Source organism: Budorcas taxicolor, chromosome 3 (assembly GCF_023091745.1).
Source record: "Budorcas taxicolor isolate Tak-1 chromosome 3, Takin1.1, whole genome shotgun sequence".
Taxonomy (NCBI): domain Eukaryota; kingdom Metazoa; phylum Chordata; class Mammalia; order Artiodactyla; family Bovidae; genus Budorcas; species Budorcas taxicolor.
The window spans coordinates 3,943,357-3,961,478 of NC_068912.1; the positions used below are offsets into that span (position 1 = coordinate 3,943,357).

General features: G+C 46.2%; 1 protein-coding gene across 2 annotated transcripts in view; it reads left to right on the forward strand.

Annotated features, from left to right (window-relative positions):
* Positions 1-1,053: 1,053 nt before the first annotated feature.
* The window catches only part of RXRG (retinoid X receptor gamma), a 53,632-nt gene continuing 36,563 nt past the window's right edge, over positions 1,054-18,122 (forward strand). Inside the window, exon 1 of one of the 2 annotated variants that reach the window (XM_052637011.1) lies at positions 1,054-1,305. In XM_052637011.1, coding sequence (XP_052492971.1) covers positions 1,257-1,305 — 49 coding nt within the window. In that variant the 5' untranslated portion in view covers positions 1,054-1,256. The remainder of the gene's footprint in view (positions 1,306-18,122) is intronic. The other variant, XM_052637010.1, reaches the window with a different exon arrangement.

The window sequence follows — 18,122 nt, forward strand, 5'->3', positions numbered from 1 at the left end:
GAGACTGTAGATTATGGCCTTGGGAGATTTATCTCCGAATTTGCAGATGATCCTATTGTGAAAGACCCCACAGGCTTCTCCTGTGTGGCCCCAAGGAGTAGCCTAGAACCTGTGAGCAGAGAAGCGGGAAGGAGATAGATTTTAGCTCAGTGAACACTTTCTCATGAGCTGTTCAGAAATGGAATGGAATGAAATGATAGTGAGCTTCCCATCACTGGAGGTGTTCGAGTACAGGTGGAGCAGTGGCTTGTCAGGAAATCTGTATAACAGATCCAGACATCAAAGGGATTCATAGACTCTATGATCTGCGGGCCGGTTCCACCAAAGAAGCTCTGTGTCACTGAGGACTCAATGGCACTTTTTGAACAGGCAGCCAGATGACAGCGGTATACAAGGTGAACGCTTCCCTTCAGTGACACACCGGAGGCCCACCTGTCTGTCTTTCCTACCTGTACTGTGTTCTGTGTGAGTGAGCTCTGGCTCCTAACTGCCCTCCTCAAGCTTCGACCACTGGAGCACAGACCAGTGCTTCCGGCCACCAGAGCAGGGGGTGCTTACTGCAAGTCTAAGGGCCACTCTGGATTAGTTTTTCCAAAGTTGGGGAGGATCTCTCACTCTTGGCCAATCTTGGGTTTATGAAGGGGTCTGTTCTCTCTTCGCCCCATCCCCACCTCCTTTCCCAGATCAAGCACCAAGTGCATTGGCTAGTTAGAAGCCATAGGGAAGAAACCCATTTTAATAAAACCCCATTGATTTTTTTTTGGGGGGGGGGTGCAAGTCAAAGAAAAGACATCTAAAGAGTCCCTCCCCACTTCCCCCTCCTCTGTCCTGACCTACTCTGGGTCAGTCACACATCGATTGGCTTCCCAGATAACAGATCGCGCCACCGGTGGGGACCTCTGGGGACCAGCCGGGAGCTGTAAGAGTCGCACGCAGCAGCCCTGCCCCGACTTCATCAAACTAGCAACAGGATCTGCCTCCCGCGGCAGCGCGGCGGTGGCATTATGCGTGATTACTGACAGGCACCAGCTGCTGCCGCCGCCGCCGGCTCGACGCACGATGTGGACGCTCAGATCGAGAGGCAGATTCCTGACTAATCCCAGAGGGCTGGCCCAGCCCGAGCTGCCCGGGCTGCTAGGAAGCGATGACCACTCTTGTTAGCCCAAGTTGAAGGGAGCCCGGCTGCGCCTGGGAGCAGGGAGAGGCCGAGCCACTGAGCAGACGCGTCCGGGAGGACTATGAACTGAAGAGTCAACATGTATGGAAATTATTCTCACTTCATGAAGTTTCCCACAGGCTTTGGAGGTGAGTGTTTCACACGGCTTCAACGCCGGGACCGTCTGGAGAGACCGAGCGGACATGGGGGGATCCGGATAACTGGATTAGGATTGAATTGGGAAGGAGGGCATATGTGTTTATCGGCGTCTATGGTGTGTTTCCGTGTGAGTGTGCGTGTGAGCGCGCGGGCAGGAGTGAGGGGCACGGATGGGGAGAGGGAGGGAGGGAGAGTGGGAGAGAACGGGTCCGTAGGTGAGGATCTGTTTGCACATTCGAATGAGTGAACAGATGGGAGGATATGGGGATATTCTAAGGAGAGCCTGAACCAACATGCTTGGGAGTATGTCTGAGACAAAGGTAGACTGAGAGCATTGTTCTAACTCAGTGGGTTTGTGGGGGTGTGAAGAATGGAAGAGGTAAGAGGAAATTACTGGGATGAACCTAGTACCCAGCTTGCCATGAGAAAAAAAAAATGACGGAAAAGGTTTTGCCAATATTAAGGGTACCTGGGATACTTCATAACAACAGACTGATTGTTTTATTTAAAAGCAGATTTCCCTAGAATTGCATTTTTTTAAAAAAGAAAACATAGTGCTTTAATTTGCTGCAGTGTTTTCCTTCCTCTGTTTTCTCCCCTTTTGATTTGCTAATAGCCTCTTGTCCCCTCCCCTGCTGCTGCCCCCAATTCCACTTCCAGGGTCACTGCCAACACCTCCATTCTGAGGGTCGAGATCTGGGCGTGGTGGTGGTGGGGGGGCGGGGGTGTCTGGGCTCTCATAGCAGAGAACAGGCAGCTGGAGCTCCAGGTTGCCAAGCCAGGCAGGGCAGCCAGGTGGCACTTCCCAGGGGCTGCCCTCACACCCAGGCACTTTGGTCCCAGGGCTCCTTTGACTCAGTGACAGAAGCTGCACAGTAGCCCAGTTTGGGTAAATGGGCCCAACAGCTGACCAACTGCCTCTGACTTGTCAGCTGGTGGCAGGAGGTTTGGAATCTTAGGAGCCAAAGGGGAGAGCAGACGCTGGCAGGCACAACAAAGAGAAATTCTTGTTAGGTCTTGAGGACTGAAAAGTCCCTGCCCTCCCCACCTCCTGTGAGGACAGACAGGCAATTCATCTGAAGGCTTGGGAGCAAAGCTTGTCTATTCCACTGGGCACGCCCCTCCATAAGGTGTAGTGGGTCACTGGAAGCGGATGGGGTTCCTGTCCTGGAGACATTAAGCCAGGGGGTTTGCTTATTTATTCGGGATGTGTTGGGCAGTTTTTATGGACCAAGCATGAAGTTAGGTGCTAATAACACAGATGTTCATGAGATAGAGTCTGTACTATTTGTCCTGGGCCAGCTTGTCATTGCACAGACACATTGTAATACGGCATGGTATGTGCACCGTTGGTTGCAGAAGGAGGTTGCTGCTTGGATTGGATGAGTGAGGGACCTTGGCCACACGTTCTGGGGAAGACAACGTTGAAGTTACTGGGGCCAGTCTTGTGATGTGACCCAGTGAGTGTGGTGGCCAAGGCTGTGAAGCAGACATCTGATCTTCAGTATACAGTTGGGTGCTGTGGAAAGCCTTCCTGACTCCCATCTTGGTCCCCTTCTCAGCTGAGAAGCACTTTTTCCTTTTCCTCCTGAGTTCAGTTGTCTGAAGAACATGCCTATCCATGAGATTCTTGGGACCCTCGAGGTCTGTGAGGTTATGGCTTCTTAACTGCCAAGGAGACCCTCTGAGATGGTTGGGGTGAATAGAAGGTTTGAAGGTGGACAGGTGTAGGAAGAGACAGTCTGGGGAAAGAAGGTCTAGTCCAAAATTCACTGGGAGCTGCTGTCTGGAATCTTGGGATTGTAATATCCTGAGACCTCAAAGAGTGCCTTGCTGCTGCTAAGTCACTTCAGTCATGTCCGACTCTGTGTGACCCCATAGATGGGAGCCCACCAGGCTCTCCCGTCCCCAGAATTCTCCAGGCAAGAACACTGGAGTGAGTTGCCATTTCCTTCTCCAATGTATGAAAGTGAAAAATGAAAGGGAAGCAGCTCAGTCGTGTCCAACTCTTAGCGACCCCATGGACTGCAGCCCACCAGGCTCCCCCGTCCATGGGATTTTCCAGGCAAGAGTACTGGGGTGGAGTGCCATTGCTTTCTCCAAAAGAGTGCTTTAGTCCTCTCTTAATATAGATGGGTAAACTGAGGCCTCAAGGAAGGCAGTACCAGGCTAAGGTTATATGGGGTTGAGGAAGAGAGCCCTTCTAGAAAAGCCCCTGAGTCAAACTTCTAATAACGTTCCTTCTATCTGATGCAGTGAAAAAAGCATGACAAATCTCTATCTGTCTATCTGTCTATCTCTCTATATAGATAGAGAGAACTGAGTTTGGTTCCCAGGTTTTTACTTACTAGCTGTGTGACCTTAGGCAAGATATTGAACCTCTCTGAGCCTCATCTCTAAAATGTAGTTTAAAATCCCATCTCAGACCATGGTTGCGAGCATTTAACGTGCAAATGCTTGAAAAAGCAGATATAGAGTGTTGTCTATATATTCAGTGTTTAATAAAAGTTAATATTTTTGTCCCCTCTATTCTGCCCAAGTAAACATGAAAATTAATTTAAAAATCAAAAATTACTGTAGAATAATGAATTAGGAATCTGGGGAAATAAAATTAAATTTGTAAAGACGCACATACATTGCTGGTTTAAAATTTCATAATTGTGGGGGCTCTGGTGTTTAGTGTAATTAAGTTTCAGATAAAAGGAAACGCAATGGCTGGGCCATGCAAGAGGAGGTTGATATAACCATGGGGGGCAGCGGAAGGATTATCTAGGCTGTTGAAACGTCTGCCCTGATGCTCCTTTTCCTCCCCATTCCTGAGGGAGGAGAACAATTATTTGGTTTAGTTGCACTGAGGTTTTCCGTTGTGTTTGTATTTGCCAGCTAAGAGGCAGAAACATTGAGCAAAGGTAAGGGCCCCATCTGTAGGAAGGTCTGCCTGATAACTTGCAGAGGTGACAGAGGGGGGTGGGAGGGAGAAGGACCCCCCTGCAGGTGCTTGGGAGACCTGAAGTCTGAAGCAGACATAGCCTGCAGTCTCTCACTCCTTTTGCCCCAATGAGGCAAGTTGCACCACACATATTAAATGATTTAATGTATAACCTCTGCCCTATTATATATTAGCTAGTGGAACTGCAGAGGGCTCCCGTGATTTCTGAGAATCTCTAGGGAAGCAATGTCACCCTTGGGAAATAACACCTGGGATTTGTGTCTGGGCTGTGCTTACCAGATATCAGACCATCCTCCCATCAGTGAACAAGACACTGGGCAAACTGGCCGCAGGGTGGAGACTTGCTGGGTTGCAGTGGCCCCACCAAGGTGCCCACTTGCCCAGCTCTGGTCTCTCCCATGTGATGAGGCAAGAACCTTTCTCTTCTTTTTTTTCTGCCAGCTGCCCAGTAAGAGATTTGTTTGCCTGGATGAGACAGTTGCAGCCTCTAAGAAGATGGCAGAACAAATCCTGTAATCCCCCTTCCAATTGTGCAGTAATCCTCAGGGTGAAAAGGAGATCAGGGGAGAGGGGACTTGTCTCATTTCATTTAACAAGCACACAGTAGCACTTACTAAGTGCCCACTACCACTGGAAGCACTTCACCATTACCATCTCATTTAATCCTCATGACAGCTCCTTGAGTGGGTATTATTACCATCATCATTACACTCCTTTTATAGACGAGGAAACAGGCATTGCAAGCTGCAATAACTCATTTTAAGGTCCCAGGGTTGGAAAATGGCACAGCCAAGGCTTTGAACCCAGGCAGTCTGGTTCTGAGTCCAAGCGGTGCTGAGCTGCCTCTCACAACTCCTGTGGGCCACAGAGTTGCCACTGGAAGCTAAGGCAGCAGCACATCCCTTGAAGGGATGAGAAACCCCAAGCCAGTCACGCCACTGCCTCGCAGCTGTAGACACAGGCGCCTGGCCTTGAGGAGCAAAGTACACGGTAACTTAGCAGGCACTCAGGTGCAATAGCGGCCTCTGGAGAATTAGTTGCTGGCTTATTCTGGGGGCCTGGGTCTTCCCTGGTGTCTCAGATGGTAAAGAATCTGGCTGCAATGCAGATCTTCCCTGGGTCAGGAAGACCCCCTGGAGAAGGGCATGGTTATCCACTACAGTATTTTTGCCTGGAGAATCTCATGGACAGAGGAGCCTGGTGGGCTACAGTCCAAGGGGTTGCAAAGAGTCGGACTCAACTGAGCAACTAACACTTTCACTTTTTCCCTGGGGGTCTAATGATTTGTAAGAGCCCTACTCTACTGAGTCTGACCACTTGTGTAGAATAGTCCCCTTCTTACGTAAGAATAGCCACAGAGGAGGGGTTGAGTTGGAGGTGTGTGTGTGTGTGTGTGTCTGTGTGTGGAGGGCAATATGAGGATGGGGGAGGAGGGTGTGTGTGTGTGTTTATGTGTATGCCAGAACATATTTTTCCCCTCCACAAATGTGTGGGTGGCTAATAGGGACTTACCCTGGAGGTAAGTGGTTAGGGTTTATGTAGGAAGGAATAAATGTTTATGAGATTTAGGAAGGAGTATATTTAGTCTAAACTATTTTCTGAAACATTTACAATCTTACCAAGAGATAGAGAGCTGAATAGCAACTGGGGGAAGAAATTATGCAAAGAGTAATCAAAATTCTCCACCTCTTCCTTCCCCTCATTATGTAGCTTCTGTATCTGCAGAGAACTTAGCCACCGGAGTTGGGTGGCTGGGGTGCCAGGGGCTCCTGGAGGAAGCTGCTATTTTTTTCTCTTATTGGAAAGTAGAAAACACAGAGGCCCAGGGAATCTAAGATGCGACTGTTCTAGAAGGCCTGGGTTTGGGTGGCTCTCTTGAGACTGACCCAGGTCTTGGTTCAGTGGCTGGTTATGGCCTCTGTCTCAACCGCTCAGCTCTTCTGTTGTGATGGGGAAGTGGCTGTGGTCAAACGTATAAGCTAATGCAAGGGGATGTGCTGTGTTGAGTATGTTGGCCCACCCCTAGGGGATCATTCCAGAGAAGTCTTGGTACTATTTTGATTGTCTCCCAGTTAGCAGTGAATAACAGCACGAGCTCTGAACAGCTCTTCACCTCTCCTCTACCCCCTACTCCCACCCCAGCTTCCCTGCAAGAGCTGAATCTTTAAAGCCAGAAAAAGACTTGCAGCTCATCTGAACTGACCCCTCAGTTACAGATGAGGACACCAGGGAAAGCAGGTGGGGCTTGCCTGGGACCTGTGGCTACTTATGCTCTACAAACTGGGTTCTCCTGAGCACGCTTGGGGGCCACCTGTGGTGGCAGAAAGAAATGTGGAGGGAGGCTAAGCCACAGAGAGCCCTCCCCTCATGTCTTGGTAAAATGACAATACTACCAACTATACAGGGTCAAGGGTTAACATTCCACAGTGCAGGGATTCAATAAAACAAAGGCTGGAAAATTGTAAACACACAATAAAAGTTGGTTTCTCTTTCCTACTTCAGAAAACTTGGAGACTATGGTAGTATATTCAGCTTAAATTTTGTATGAGGTTTTTCTTAGGGGAGGCATGCCTGTTCTTAAAGTGTCAGACTGTGCACTATGAGAGGCTGACAAAGTGAAGTTAATAAGGCATCCATTCTGGGCCAGTTACAGAAAATTATATTTTAGCAAATCGTTCCAGGCAAGACACTTGTGAGATCTGGCAGAAAGAGGGCAGTGACCTGGGACCTCCCATCCCTATAATCTTTAGGATAGCCTCACCCCAGGCCAGTGTCCTTAGTGAGTCGTATTCCCGTGAGTTTCCTCAACTTCAAATTGCACAGCCTGGGCCTGCTTGCTCCTTTTATCAGATACTGTAACTGAGAAAGGAGTGAGGGAGAGGGCAAGAGTTTGCAGATTCAAGACCAAGCTCAAATTTCTATTGGGATATTAGAATTCAGCATCTGAGCTTAAAAATGGTAAAGCTTGTGATCTTTTACTCAAAATACATTTACAAGAAGTCAGAGGAACAGTAAAGAAAGCGCTTGATAAACACGTTGGGATGTTCCTTCTAGGCTGGCTGCCTGGGTTGCATTTCTGTGACTCAGCATCTCTTTTGTCTCTCCTTTGGTTGGTCCCCAATGTCATGGGGAAGCAATCTTGGAAAGGTTGGGGCTCATGATATCTGTGTTTTCTCAGTCCCAGTGACATAGGGAACAGGACAAAAGTTAGAGATCACCAGGAGGGAAAGAATATTCCAGACTGCTCCAGGAGGGCCTGTCAATCTTTCAGGTAGCACACTTTGTCTCAGCATCTGGTTTATGCAAGGGCTGTGTAGGACACCAAGAATTCAGACCCATCCTCTGTCCTGAAGGAGTATATAAACCAGTTACAAGCTCTGAAGTCTGTAGGACAGTTGGAGATGATTTATTTCTGGAGATGTTTTTTGTGGCTGAGGTTAAGAGAATGGTCCAAGGAATTTAGGTATTTAGGACCTGAGAACAAATAATACCATGCCCATTACCCAGTGGTAACATTGCACTAAGGATACGGTTCTCTGTATTTTTAAATTAATTTTTATTGGAGTATAGTTGCTTTATAATGCTGTGTTAGTTTCTGCTGTACAACAAAGTGAAGCAGCTATCCATAAACATATATCCCTTCTTTTTGGATTTCCTTCCCATTTAGGTCACTACAGTGCATTGAGTCGAGTTCCCTGTGCTAGGCAGTATGTTCTCATTAGTTTTCTGTTTTATACACAGTATCAATAGTTTATATAAGTCAATCCCAATCCCCCAATTCTTCCCACCCCACCCGTTTCCCCTTGATATCCATACATTTGTTTTCTATGTCTATGTCCCTATTTCTGCTCTATGGTTCACCATATTTTAAAATAACTACAATCTTTAGAAGACGGTCCATATTGAGAGGCTAGGGAGAGCATGGGCTTTACAATGGCCAGGTGGTTAAGGAATCTGCCTGCAATGCAGGAGACACAGGAGACGCGGGTTAGATCCCTGGGTCGGGAAGATACCCTGGAGGAGGAAATCGCAACCTACTCTAATATTCCTGCCTGAAAAATCCCATGGACAGAGGAGCCTGGCAGGATACAGTCCAAAGGATCACAAAAAGTTGGACGTGACTGAGCGGCTAAGCACGCACCAACGACACACTGAACTGATGATTTGTTTGAGACTTCCTTCTTGGCTCAGACAGTAAAGAAGCTGCCTGCAACGCAGGAAACCAGGGTTTGATCCCTGGGTAAGGAAGATCCCCTCAGAATGTGAACAAGAAGCCTACAGAGACAGAGAAAGAGATTGAAGTCATGGATTCAAGAGCTCGGTGTGGGCAGAAATGGTGTTCAAGGGCTTCGGGAACAAGGGGTTAGAGGGGGCACCGTAAGTCAATGCCTGGAGCGCTTCCTGGCCTTTGTCTTCATGGGCTGGTACCTGGCGCACCAGTGCAGGATTTGGTTTAAAGGAACAGACAGCTGGTCCTGTTTGGTGGAGCCCCTACTCTCCAGTAACCCCTTGTGTCTCCAATATGCTGGGGATGGCACAATATCCATCTGTACCAGCAAGGTTCAAATTTGGTCCTGGGTAGGAAGGGTGGTATGTAAGCAAAATGCCATTAATTACGTGCAGAGAAGCTGACAGAAATTGTGCCAGACTAAACTTAGACTCTAGGTCTTTAAATAATTCACAACAACTGCTTGAAAGGGTCCCTTTATCATTCTAAACCTCAATTTTCTAATCTGTCTAATGAGGAGAATTTCTTCCCTTCCAAGTACTCTGAGTCAGTCTGAAGGAGATCAGCCCTGGGATTTCTTTGGAAGGAATGCTGCTAAAGCTGAAACTCCAGTACTTTGGCCACCTCATGCGAAGAGTTGACTCACTGGAAAAGACTGATGCTGAGAGGGATTGGGGGCAGGAGGAGAAGGGGACGACAGAAGATGAGATGGCTGGATGGCATCACTGACTCAATGGATGTGAGTCTGAGTGAACTCTGGGAGTTGGTGATGGACAGGGAGGCCGGGCGTGCTGCAATTCATGGGGTCGCAAAGAGTTGGACACGACTGAGTGACTGAACTGAACTGAACTGAAGCTTGGATGGAACAGAAAGGCTTCCAAGGAACTGCTATATCTGTGGCATCTAGCAGGGAGGACGAGATGGTTGAATGGCATCATTGACTCAACGCACATGAGTTTGAGCAAACTCTAGGACATGGTGAAGGACAGGGAAGCCTGGCGTGCTGCAGTCCATGGGGTCGCAAAGAGTCAGACACGACTGAGCGACTGAACAACAGCGGCAGAAAGCCTGGTACACAGTTAGGAGCCCTCAACAAGCATTTTTTTTTGACTGACAGACCCAATAATTGATATGGGAATACACAGCAGACAATTATAAAGAGTTTTACGAATGTAAGGCAATATGTTCTGGATGGAATAAGCTGGGACGTGGGAGCAGAAGGCCCAGAGTTTTTGCCCTGACTGCACGACCAAGTCATGCAACTTCTCTAGAAAATGAAGTGGTTCCTGAAGCCCTGAAAGTCTAATTTCTACCCCAAAACAACATGGCCTTACTAATTTGTGATATTATTAATTTGGAATGGTGATTAAATTGATCATGGCAGGAAATAGTCTGTATTTGCACATTCATGAAAAATAACAAAAAAAGGTTTGTTAAGCAAGTAAGACTGTGGAAGTCTTGAGCCTCTTTAAGTTACATTGGTTTCTAAGCAATCTGAAAAGAAAGCATAGTAGAAATCTCATTAGCATATTAACGGGGTGTTAATTACAAAAGAATCTTTTAAAGCAGATTTCATAAAATCCCCACTTAATAACCATTAGCTTGTGGTACTTGAAACACAAACTCTTCACGTGTATTACTTAGAAGTAATAAAATTGTAATTTAAAAGTAATCTGCCAACTTGTCACGAATTTAGACTGATTTTTCTCTCAATTGATCCAAATGAGTGAGGTTTTGCTATAATTATATATAATGCTGGTAATAATGAGGCTGATTATCAATCTTTGCTGCTTTTCACTGCCTCCATCATTGCAGGTTTTAGGGAAAGGGGTGGGGATGGAGGGAGAAGGAGGGATGGAGGGGAGAGTGGAGGCAGAGAGGGAGGAGAGGCCGCCAATCTCTCCCTCCCCCTCATCCAAGCACTGGAAGAAGCAAGCTCCCCCACCCCCACCCCAGCCGAACAGCCCCGCCAGCCCTCCGGTGGGGCCTGCTGGAGTCAGGCTCTGTGGGCTCAGGCTGGCGGGCTGGTTGGAGCTGCACAGCACTCATCAGCCGCTGCATCCTGTCTCCTCATATTCCTGCCGAGAGGCCACGGAGGCTGAGCCACAGGGGCCGAGGGAGTGTCTCTTCTCCCACGTGCTCCCACCTCCATCACGGGTCTTCACTTTCCCGGTTGAGAAAGCCAGAAAGGATGTTGGTAGCAGAGTAGGCTTCCTATTAAAATGCAGTTTCCACTTGTGCTTCTCACTCAGTAAGAATTCAGCTAATAATGTGATGTCCACATCTGTTAAAAAGTGGAGTTCAATGCCTGTAAAATACTTTCCCGCCCAGTCTCAGAGTGGTGGTAGAGCTCAGACGAGTATGTGGAAGCGCTTTTGAAAATGCCACAGCAGTTTAAATATAAGAAATGCATATGAGCCAGTCCTGGGCATCTGAGTGCCCCTTCTGTGGAAGAAAGGGAGAGGAAAAAGCTGAGTTGAACTGAGGTCTGGGCTACCTGAGGAAGGAAACCAGAGCTTGGGTTTGGTATGAGGGGCTAGAATCAGAAGGGAAATATCTTAGTCAGAAAGTACCAGGTCATGTACACACTACTATATATAAAATAGGTAACTAATAAGGACCTACTGTATAGCATAGGGTGCTCTACTCAGTACTCTGTAATGGCTTACAGGAAAAGAATCTAAAAAAGAGTGAATATATGTATAGTTGAATCACTTTGCTATACACCTGAAACTAAGCATTGTAAATCTACTCCACTCCAATAAAAATCTACAAGAGAATACCAAGTCAGAATCCTGAGAGAGGCCACAGTTGGGTTAGGAAGGGCAGAGCTGGGGACAAAAATTGGGCCCGGGGAAGCTAGAGGAAGGAGTACTCCTGAGTAACTGCTGTAAGGAGCCACGCAGCCAGTATAGTGGATGGTGCCTTTCCCCTAGAATCAGATGCTACTTGTATAATGTACGAGCCATGTTCTCTCAGGCAAGTTATTTCATTTCTCTGTCCCCCTGCTTTTCATTTGTACAATAGGGATGAAAGTTGGTAACCTTAAAGGGGTTTGTAGGAATGAATTAAGTCAGTACATGTAAAGCGTTCGGATCTATGTCTGGCTCATGGCAATTGCTTAATAAATATTATCTGTTGTTTTTAGTTAGCAGAGGAGATGACATTTAAGTGTCAGTTGAGTGTCTTCATATTGCAGGCCTCCCTACCTCCCTTGCAGCCTGTCTGTATATGATAAGCCAAGTAGGGAAAAGATATGTGAACAAGTTTCCCTTTGACTAGGAAGGTTTCTGAATATTCTATGACTGTTAGGCTTATGTAACACATCCCTCCATTAGCGAAAAGGAGGCAAGTTGGTTGTGAGATTGTGTCCACCATGACAGAAAGTAGATTGGGATACGGCCCCATGACATTCCCTTGGTTTCTAATGGAGAGTCCTGACTCTTAGAAATAGCAAGGTTTTTTTTTAACCTCTGTCCACTTCCCTGTGGCTGGGTGTTACCATTATTGATGATTCATCCTAAGTTTCCATTCCATCCTGAGGATGGGACAGTGAACTCTCTACCCAGGCACAGCAGTTAAGGGTGGAAATGCCAAGGCATTTGTTCCCTTGTCTGGCCAATCAGAAAGACTCATGCTTGACATTTTATGTTTACTGGCTGAGGATGAGGTTGCTAAGCAACTTCCTTGCCTTGGTTGAATTCTGTAGTTCTAAGTACCTGGGCTTTTCTTTCTCAGTAAGTGCCCCCTCAACACACACATGCAATTCGTTATCTAGAGATTTCAGAGATTTTCGTTTTGGTAAACATAAGGAACATAGATTTCTCATGCAAATTATTTCTACTGATGAACTCCCTATATGGTTGTATCAGTTCACAAAAGAACTATTCCATTCACTGAAAGTGTTTAATCTCTCAGTAGTGTCCCACTCTTTGACCCCATGGACTATAGCTCGCTAGGCTCCTCTGTCCATGGGATTCTCCAGGCAAGAATACTGGAGTGGGTTGCCATTCCCTTCTCCAGGGGATATTCCCAACCCAGGGATCGAATCTATGTCTGCCACATTGTGGGCAGATTCTTTACTATCTGAGCCACCAGGGAAGCTCGTTCATTGATCAGTCAACAAATATTTTTTGAGTATCTACTGTGTTCCAGGCACAGTGCTAGACACTACAATGATAATTGTGGTGAAATTTAAAATATGTGATAGCCAGTAGGGCACCAGGCATTCCGAATGGAAGTTAGCATGGAGGAAATCTCCATGTTGTGATGGATAATGGGGAGATCTGGAGGGTCCAGGGGAAGGGTTGAGGTTGCCGGGATGATGGAGGGGCACTCTGGGCTCAGAGGAGTGGTTAATATTATAGACAACTGGTATGTTCGGATTAGTGCCTGATGGTAGCTGTTCTTAATAGAACATTTACTCTTGGTGTGGCGTGGGTTAAACTCTTATTTACATAATCTTCTACAATGGTATTCAAGCCAGACATAGGTCTCTCTCACCACCTTTATAGTGCGGTAGGTTTGTAACTGCTACCCTGCACTGGTGGTCTCAAATGGTTTTAGCACTCTGAGCTAGATATGGATACCTCCATTTATGGCTGAGGAAACTAGATCAGAGAGGTCAAGTTCCTGGCCCAGGTTTACATGACTGGAACCTAGGACATTTGGGCAGCTTCAGAGTCTTGTGTTCCACATAGATGTCGCTCTGGATGCCCATACAATGTACACACGGACTTCAAAAAGCAAACACTTTGCAGATTCCATAACCTCTCTGGTTCCTGGTGACACTGTCAGCATCTCAAACTGCAATCTGGAATCCCAAACAGCCGGAAGGGTTAACACGGTCCAGCTGATGATGACGGGGCCCCTGGGCAAGTGGTCTATACTCGCCCATTCCAGACCACCACCACCTGCACGCCCTTCTTTTAGATGCCAGTGAGCTATGTCCTACACACCTCAGTGTTCACTGAACAGCATTGCAAGGGATCTTAGGAGCCACTAGGTGCTGCCTTCTTACTGGGGAGAGTGAGCCCTGGAAGATGAAAGGCATTTCTTCGGTATGTTGCCAGGAGAGAAGAGAAGGTCCAGAGAAAGTCAACTATCCCTCTCCCATCAGATGAATTAATTTCTGTAAAAATTATTGCTGTGCAAAGAGAATGAACATCTGAGAGTGGGCACAGTATGAGGGACTGATGAGGATCTGGAGGGCATGTGGTCAGGGAGCGAACAAAGCTGATAGGCTGTGGAGGCTGGGAAAACTGGGCTCCCGGCCTCTGCACAGGAGCCAGGTAGAAGCATTAGAGAAAACCTTGACTTTGGATTTGGACTAGAAACCAAACTTCTGGAAAACTTGTGCTAGCTGTAGTTCCCACATGGCCATTAGGAAAAAAAAAAAAAGTGAGAGCTGAAGAAACTGATGAAAAATGTCCTAGATAGGAATGTTTTAGTGTCTATTTGGGAGAATGGATTCACTTGCCATTGAACAACACTTTCATCTTTATTTTCCACCTTTTCTAAAAGAAAAGCTATTTATTTCTAAGCAAGAGTGGTCATTCATTGTGAGAGGCAAAGAATAAAAATTTGTGAAGATGTGTTTGTCTTTTTGAATTTTTCTTATAAGAATATGGTTATAACATAGCCCATCTCTTCTGGGCCATTGACTCAGCAGACATTTTTTTTAAATAGTTTTTTATTTTTTTAATTTTAAAATCTTTAATTCTTACATGTGTTCCCAAACATGAACCCCCTCCCACCTCCCTCCCCATAACATCTCTGTGGGTCTTCCCCATGCACCAGCCCCAAGTATGTGGTATCCTGTGTCAGACATAGACTGGCGATTCAATTCTTACATGATAGTATACATGATAGAATGCCATCCTCCCAAATCATCCCACCCTCTCCCTCTCCCTCTGAGTCCAAAAGTCCGTTATACACAGCTGTGTCTTTTTTCCTGTCTTGCATTCAGGGTCGTCATTGCCATCTTTCTAAATTCCATATATATGTGTTAGTATACTGTATTGGTGTTTTTCTTTCTGGCTTACTTCACTCTGTATAATCGGCTCCAGTTTCATCCATCTCATCAGAACTGATTCAAATGAATTCTTTTTAACGGCTGAGTAATACTCCATTGTGTATATGTACCACAGCTTTCTTATCCATTCATCTGCTGATGGACATCTAGGTTGTTTCCATGTCCTGGCTATTATAAACAGTGCTGCGATGAACATTGGGGTACATGTGTCTCTTTCAATTCTGGTTTCCTCGGTGTGTATGCCCAGCAGTGGGATTGCTGGGTCATAAGGGAGTTCTATTTGCAATTTTTTAAGGAATCTCCACACTGTTCTCCATAGTAGCTGTACTAGTTTGCATTCCCACCAACAGTGTAGGAGGGTTCCCTTTTCTCCACACCCTCTCCAGCATTTATTGCTTGCAGATTTTTGGATCGCAGCCATTCTGACTGGTGTGAAGTGGTACCTCATTGTGGTTTTGATTTCAGCAGACATTTTAAAGGCCATGGTAAACCAGACTTTAACTGGCTGTTGCATTCTGTCTCAATGTGCCATTGCCATCACTGAGTAATCAAGGAATATTCTGATCATCTTAATTTGTATTATTATTAATTATAATAAAAAATAATGTAGTTTAAATTTCAAATCTCTCTTACATCCTCTCATTTTATTCTGTAGACAATTTGTGAGTTTCCCCAAGCCCATATTTTCATACTTTTTGTACAGCTCATGTTTCTTTTTTTTTTTTTTAAAGTAAATGATCAAGCTAGTCAATACTTTGGAGAAGGCAATGGCACCCCACTCCAGTACTCTTGCCTGGAAAATCCCATGGACGGAGGAGCCTGGTAGGCTGCAGTCCATGGGGTCGCGAAGCGTCGGACACGACTGAGTGACTTCACTTTCACTTTTCGCTTTCATGCGTTAGAAAAGGAAATGGCAACCCAGTCCAGTGTTCTTGCCTGAAGAATCCCAGGGACGGGGGAGCCTGGTGGGCTGCTGTCTCTAGGGTCACACAGAGTCGGACACGACTGAAGCGACTTAGCAGCAGTAGCAGCAGTCAATACTTTATTTTTATATGTGGAATAAAAGCTAAATTCCATATCTGTCTATATGTATTAGATGTTACAAATAGCTACATATAATAATAGCTGCAAAAACATTAAATCAGTGTCTATACATAACTGAATCACTTTGCTTTACACCTGAAACAAACACATTATAAATCAACTATACTTCAATATAAAATAAACTTTAAAGAGAGTAAACTTAATTCATGAACACAAAACAAAACAGAACTGGAAATTTTGTGTTATTCTCCATTTCTCCCTCCTTATCTACAGCAAATTACAGTTCATGTTTCTCAAACATCATTCCTTTGTATACTGTCTTCATGATATTCAACATATCACATGTTCTTGAACATAGAAATTTTCTGAGGTCAGTTTACTTTTTTTTGAAAACTTAAATAGTGATTTTTAGGAAGATAATTTCGTATAAAAGATGGAAGCAGAGTCACTTGCTATAAACAGAAGGAGACAGTAAAAATGAAAATAAAATGATTAATATATTTTAAGTGTTTGCCTACGTATCGCTTAAAACGCCACCTCAGATGTTCCGTATCACCAGTGTTACAGGCTGCATGCCTTGGTAACTCTTAGATTGATGACTGTGTGAAGGGAAACCTTGTTCCTGTCTGTCCCACAGCTCTGGGCTGGTGTCAAGCACTGGACATCAGCCTGGGGATGTAAAATGAAAAGCACAGTCCCTGAGGTCCATTTCAAGCAGAATATGCAGGGTCCTTGGGTCAGTTTTGGAAAGCCCATGCAGGGAAGGCAAAGTCAGTTTCCCGCAGATGGCTTGGGGAAGGACAGCCGTCATCCCAGCCAAGTTCATGGCTCCTCACCCATCACGTTGGGCTGGCTCCTAACTCACCTGTCACATGTTATCTTAGTGGCAGGCTCAAGGTGCACGTTGGCCTCTTTAAATGTCACAGTCTTCCAGGGCTGCTGAAGAGTCTAAAATTCTTCTTTCTGATCAGTGACCGTCTGGGAAGATTTTTGGGTTTTCTGGCTTGAGCCCTTGGAAGTTGCCCTCTTCTCTCTCCTTCAGATGGACTTTCAGCTCGAGATCACTTCATCATTGAGTCATCTTGTACTTTGTGATGTGGTGGCTCTGCCAATCATCCCTGCTGTCCTTGACAGAGTGCACAGGAGACAGCATGGGCTTCAGAGTGACCGTTTGAATCTAGGATCTGCCACTTGCTACCTGCCTAGTGCCGAGTAACGTGCTAGTGGTGAGGATACAAAAACAGACACTGTTCTCCCTCTCAGTTAAATGGAAAATACAAGGAAATAACAACAGAAAAGGGCATCAAACCAGATTAAGAATACCAGGGAAGACTTCCTGGAGGAGGTGGTACTTGAGTTAGACTTTGAAGGAAAACTTCTAGACAAAGGAGGTGGGGGCAAGTCATCCCAGAACTTGGAGCAGCATGGGGCCAAGCCTAAGTTGTCATTCATTTGTAAAAGGCTGAGATGATCTTCACAGCCCTATTGTCAAGACAGAATGAGTGAAAGTATGGAAATTGGTAGAATGAGTTGATGTATCGAAATTGCCTGATGCTATTTAGGACACGCAAGAAGCGTCTCACCTGTCCCTTCAAACCCTTTGGCCACATCTCTGTGGACCCACAGCATGTGGTTCACCTCAGTCGTGGTACTTAGAACACGGCAATTGGGATTCATCTGTTTATAAGACAAGTGTCCCTGATAGACTGAGACTCCTGAAAGGTTCTGGCCTCCTCAGACACAGGAGTGACTGTTCTTTCTGCAAGTAGACCTTAGCTAAGCTAGGAGAGTGGGCTTTCCTGATGGCTCAGCAGGGAAAGCATCCGCCTTCCAAGGCAGGACATACGGGCTTGATTCCTGGGTCAGGAAGATTCCCTGGAGAAGGAAATGGCAACCCACTCCAGTATTCTTGCCTGGCAAATCCTGTGGACAGAGGAGCCTGGCAGGCTACAGTCCATGGGGTCTTGAGAGTTGGACACCACTTGGAAATGAAACAGCAATAAAGCTAGGAGAAGCTCCAAGGGCAACTCCAGGTTGACATTTTTCTAGTGAGATATTTATGTTTAAGAATCACTGCACAGTTACACCTCTGATGCTCCACGTTCCCCTCCAGAATGTGAAGAGAGTACCCCCTCTCTGCATCCTAGTCCTAGTACTATGGAAGTACCACAAAAGTTTCTGAAAGGCTTAAGACTGCCCTGTAGTTTGGCTCCAGGAGAAAGTGGAGAATTGGATGACTTCTCCGGCAGGCCAGGCTTACCGACCACCTCTCCCCATTAGCCTCTCATGTTCCATCCATGAGGACAGCATGGGTGCCATGCTGAAGCCTAGCACCTGCTCATTCTGAATCTGTTCTTGCATGCCAGCCACACAAGGAGCTGGCACTGTGAGTCCTGGTGGGCTGCTCTGCTGTCCTCTGAGTCTCTGCCCTGCTGCTGTGGACCCTAAAGTTCACAGCTCCTCTCTTCCGGAGAGAGTGCTCCTTGCTGGGCTCCTGAGATGGAAGTTGGGTATGCTTTTTTCTTTTATCTTGAGTTGCGTCTAGCAGGGA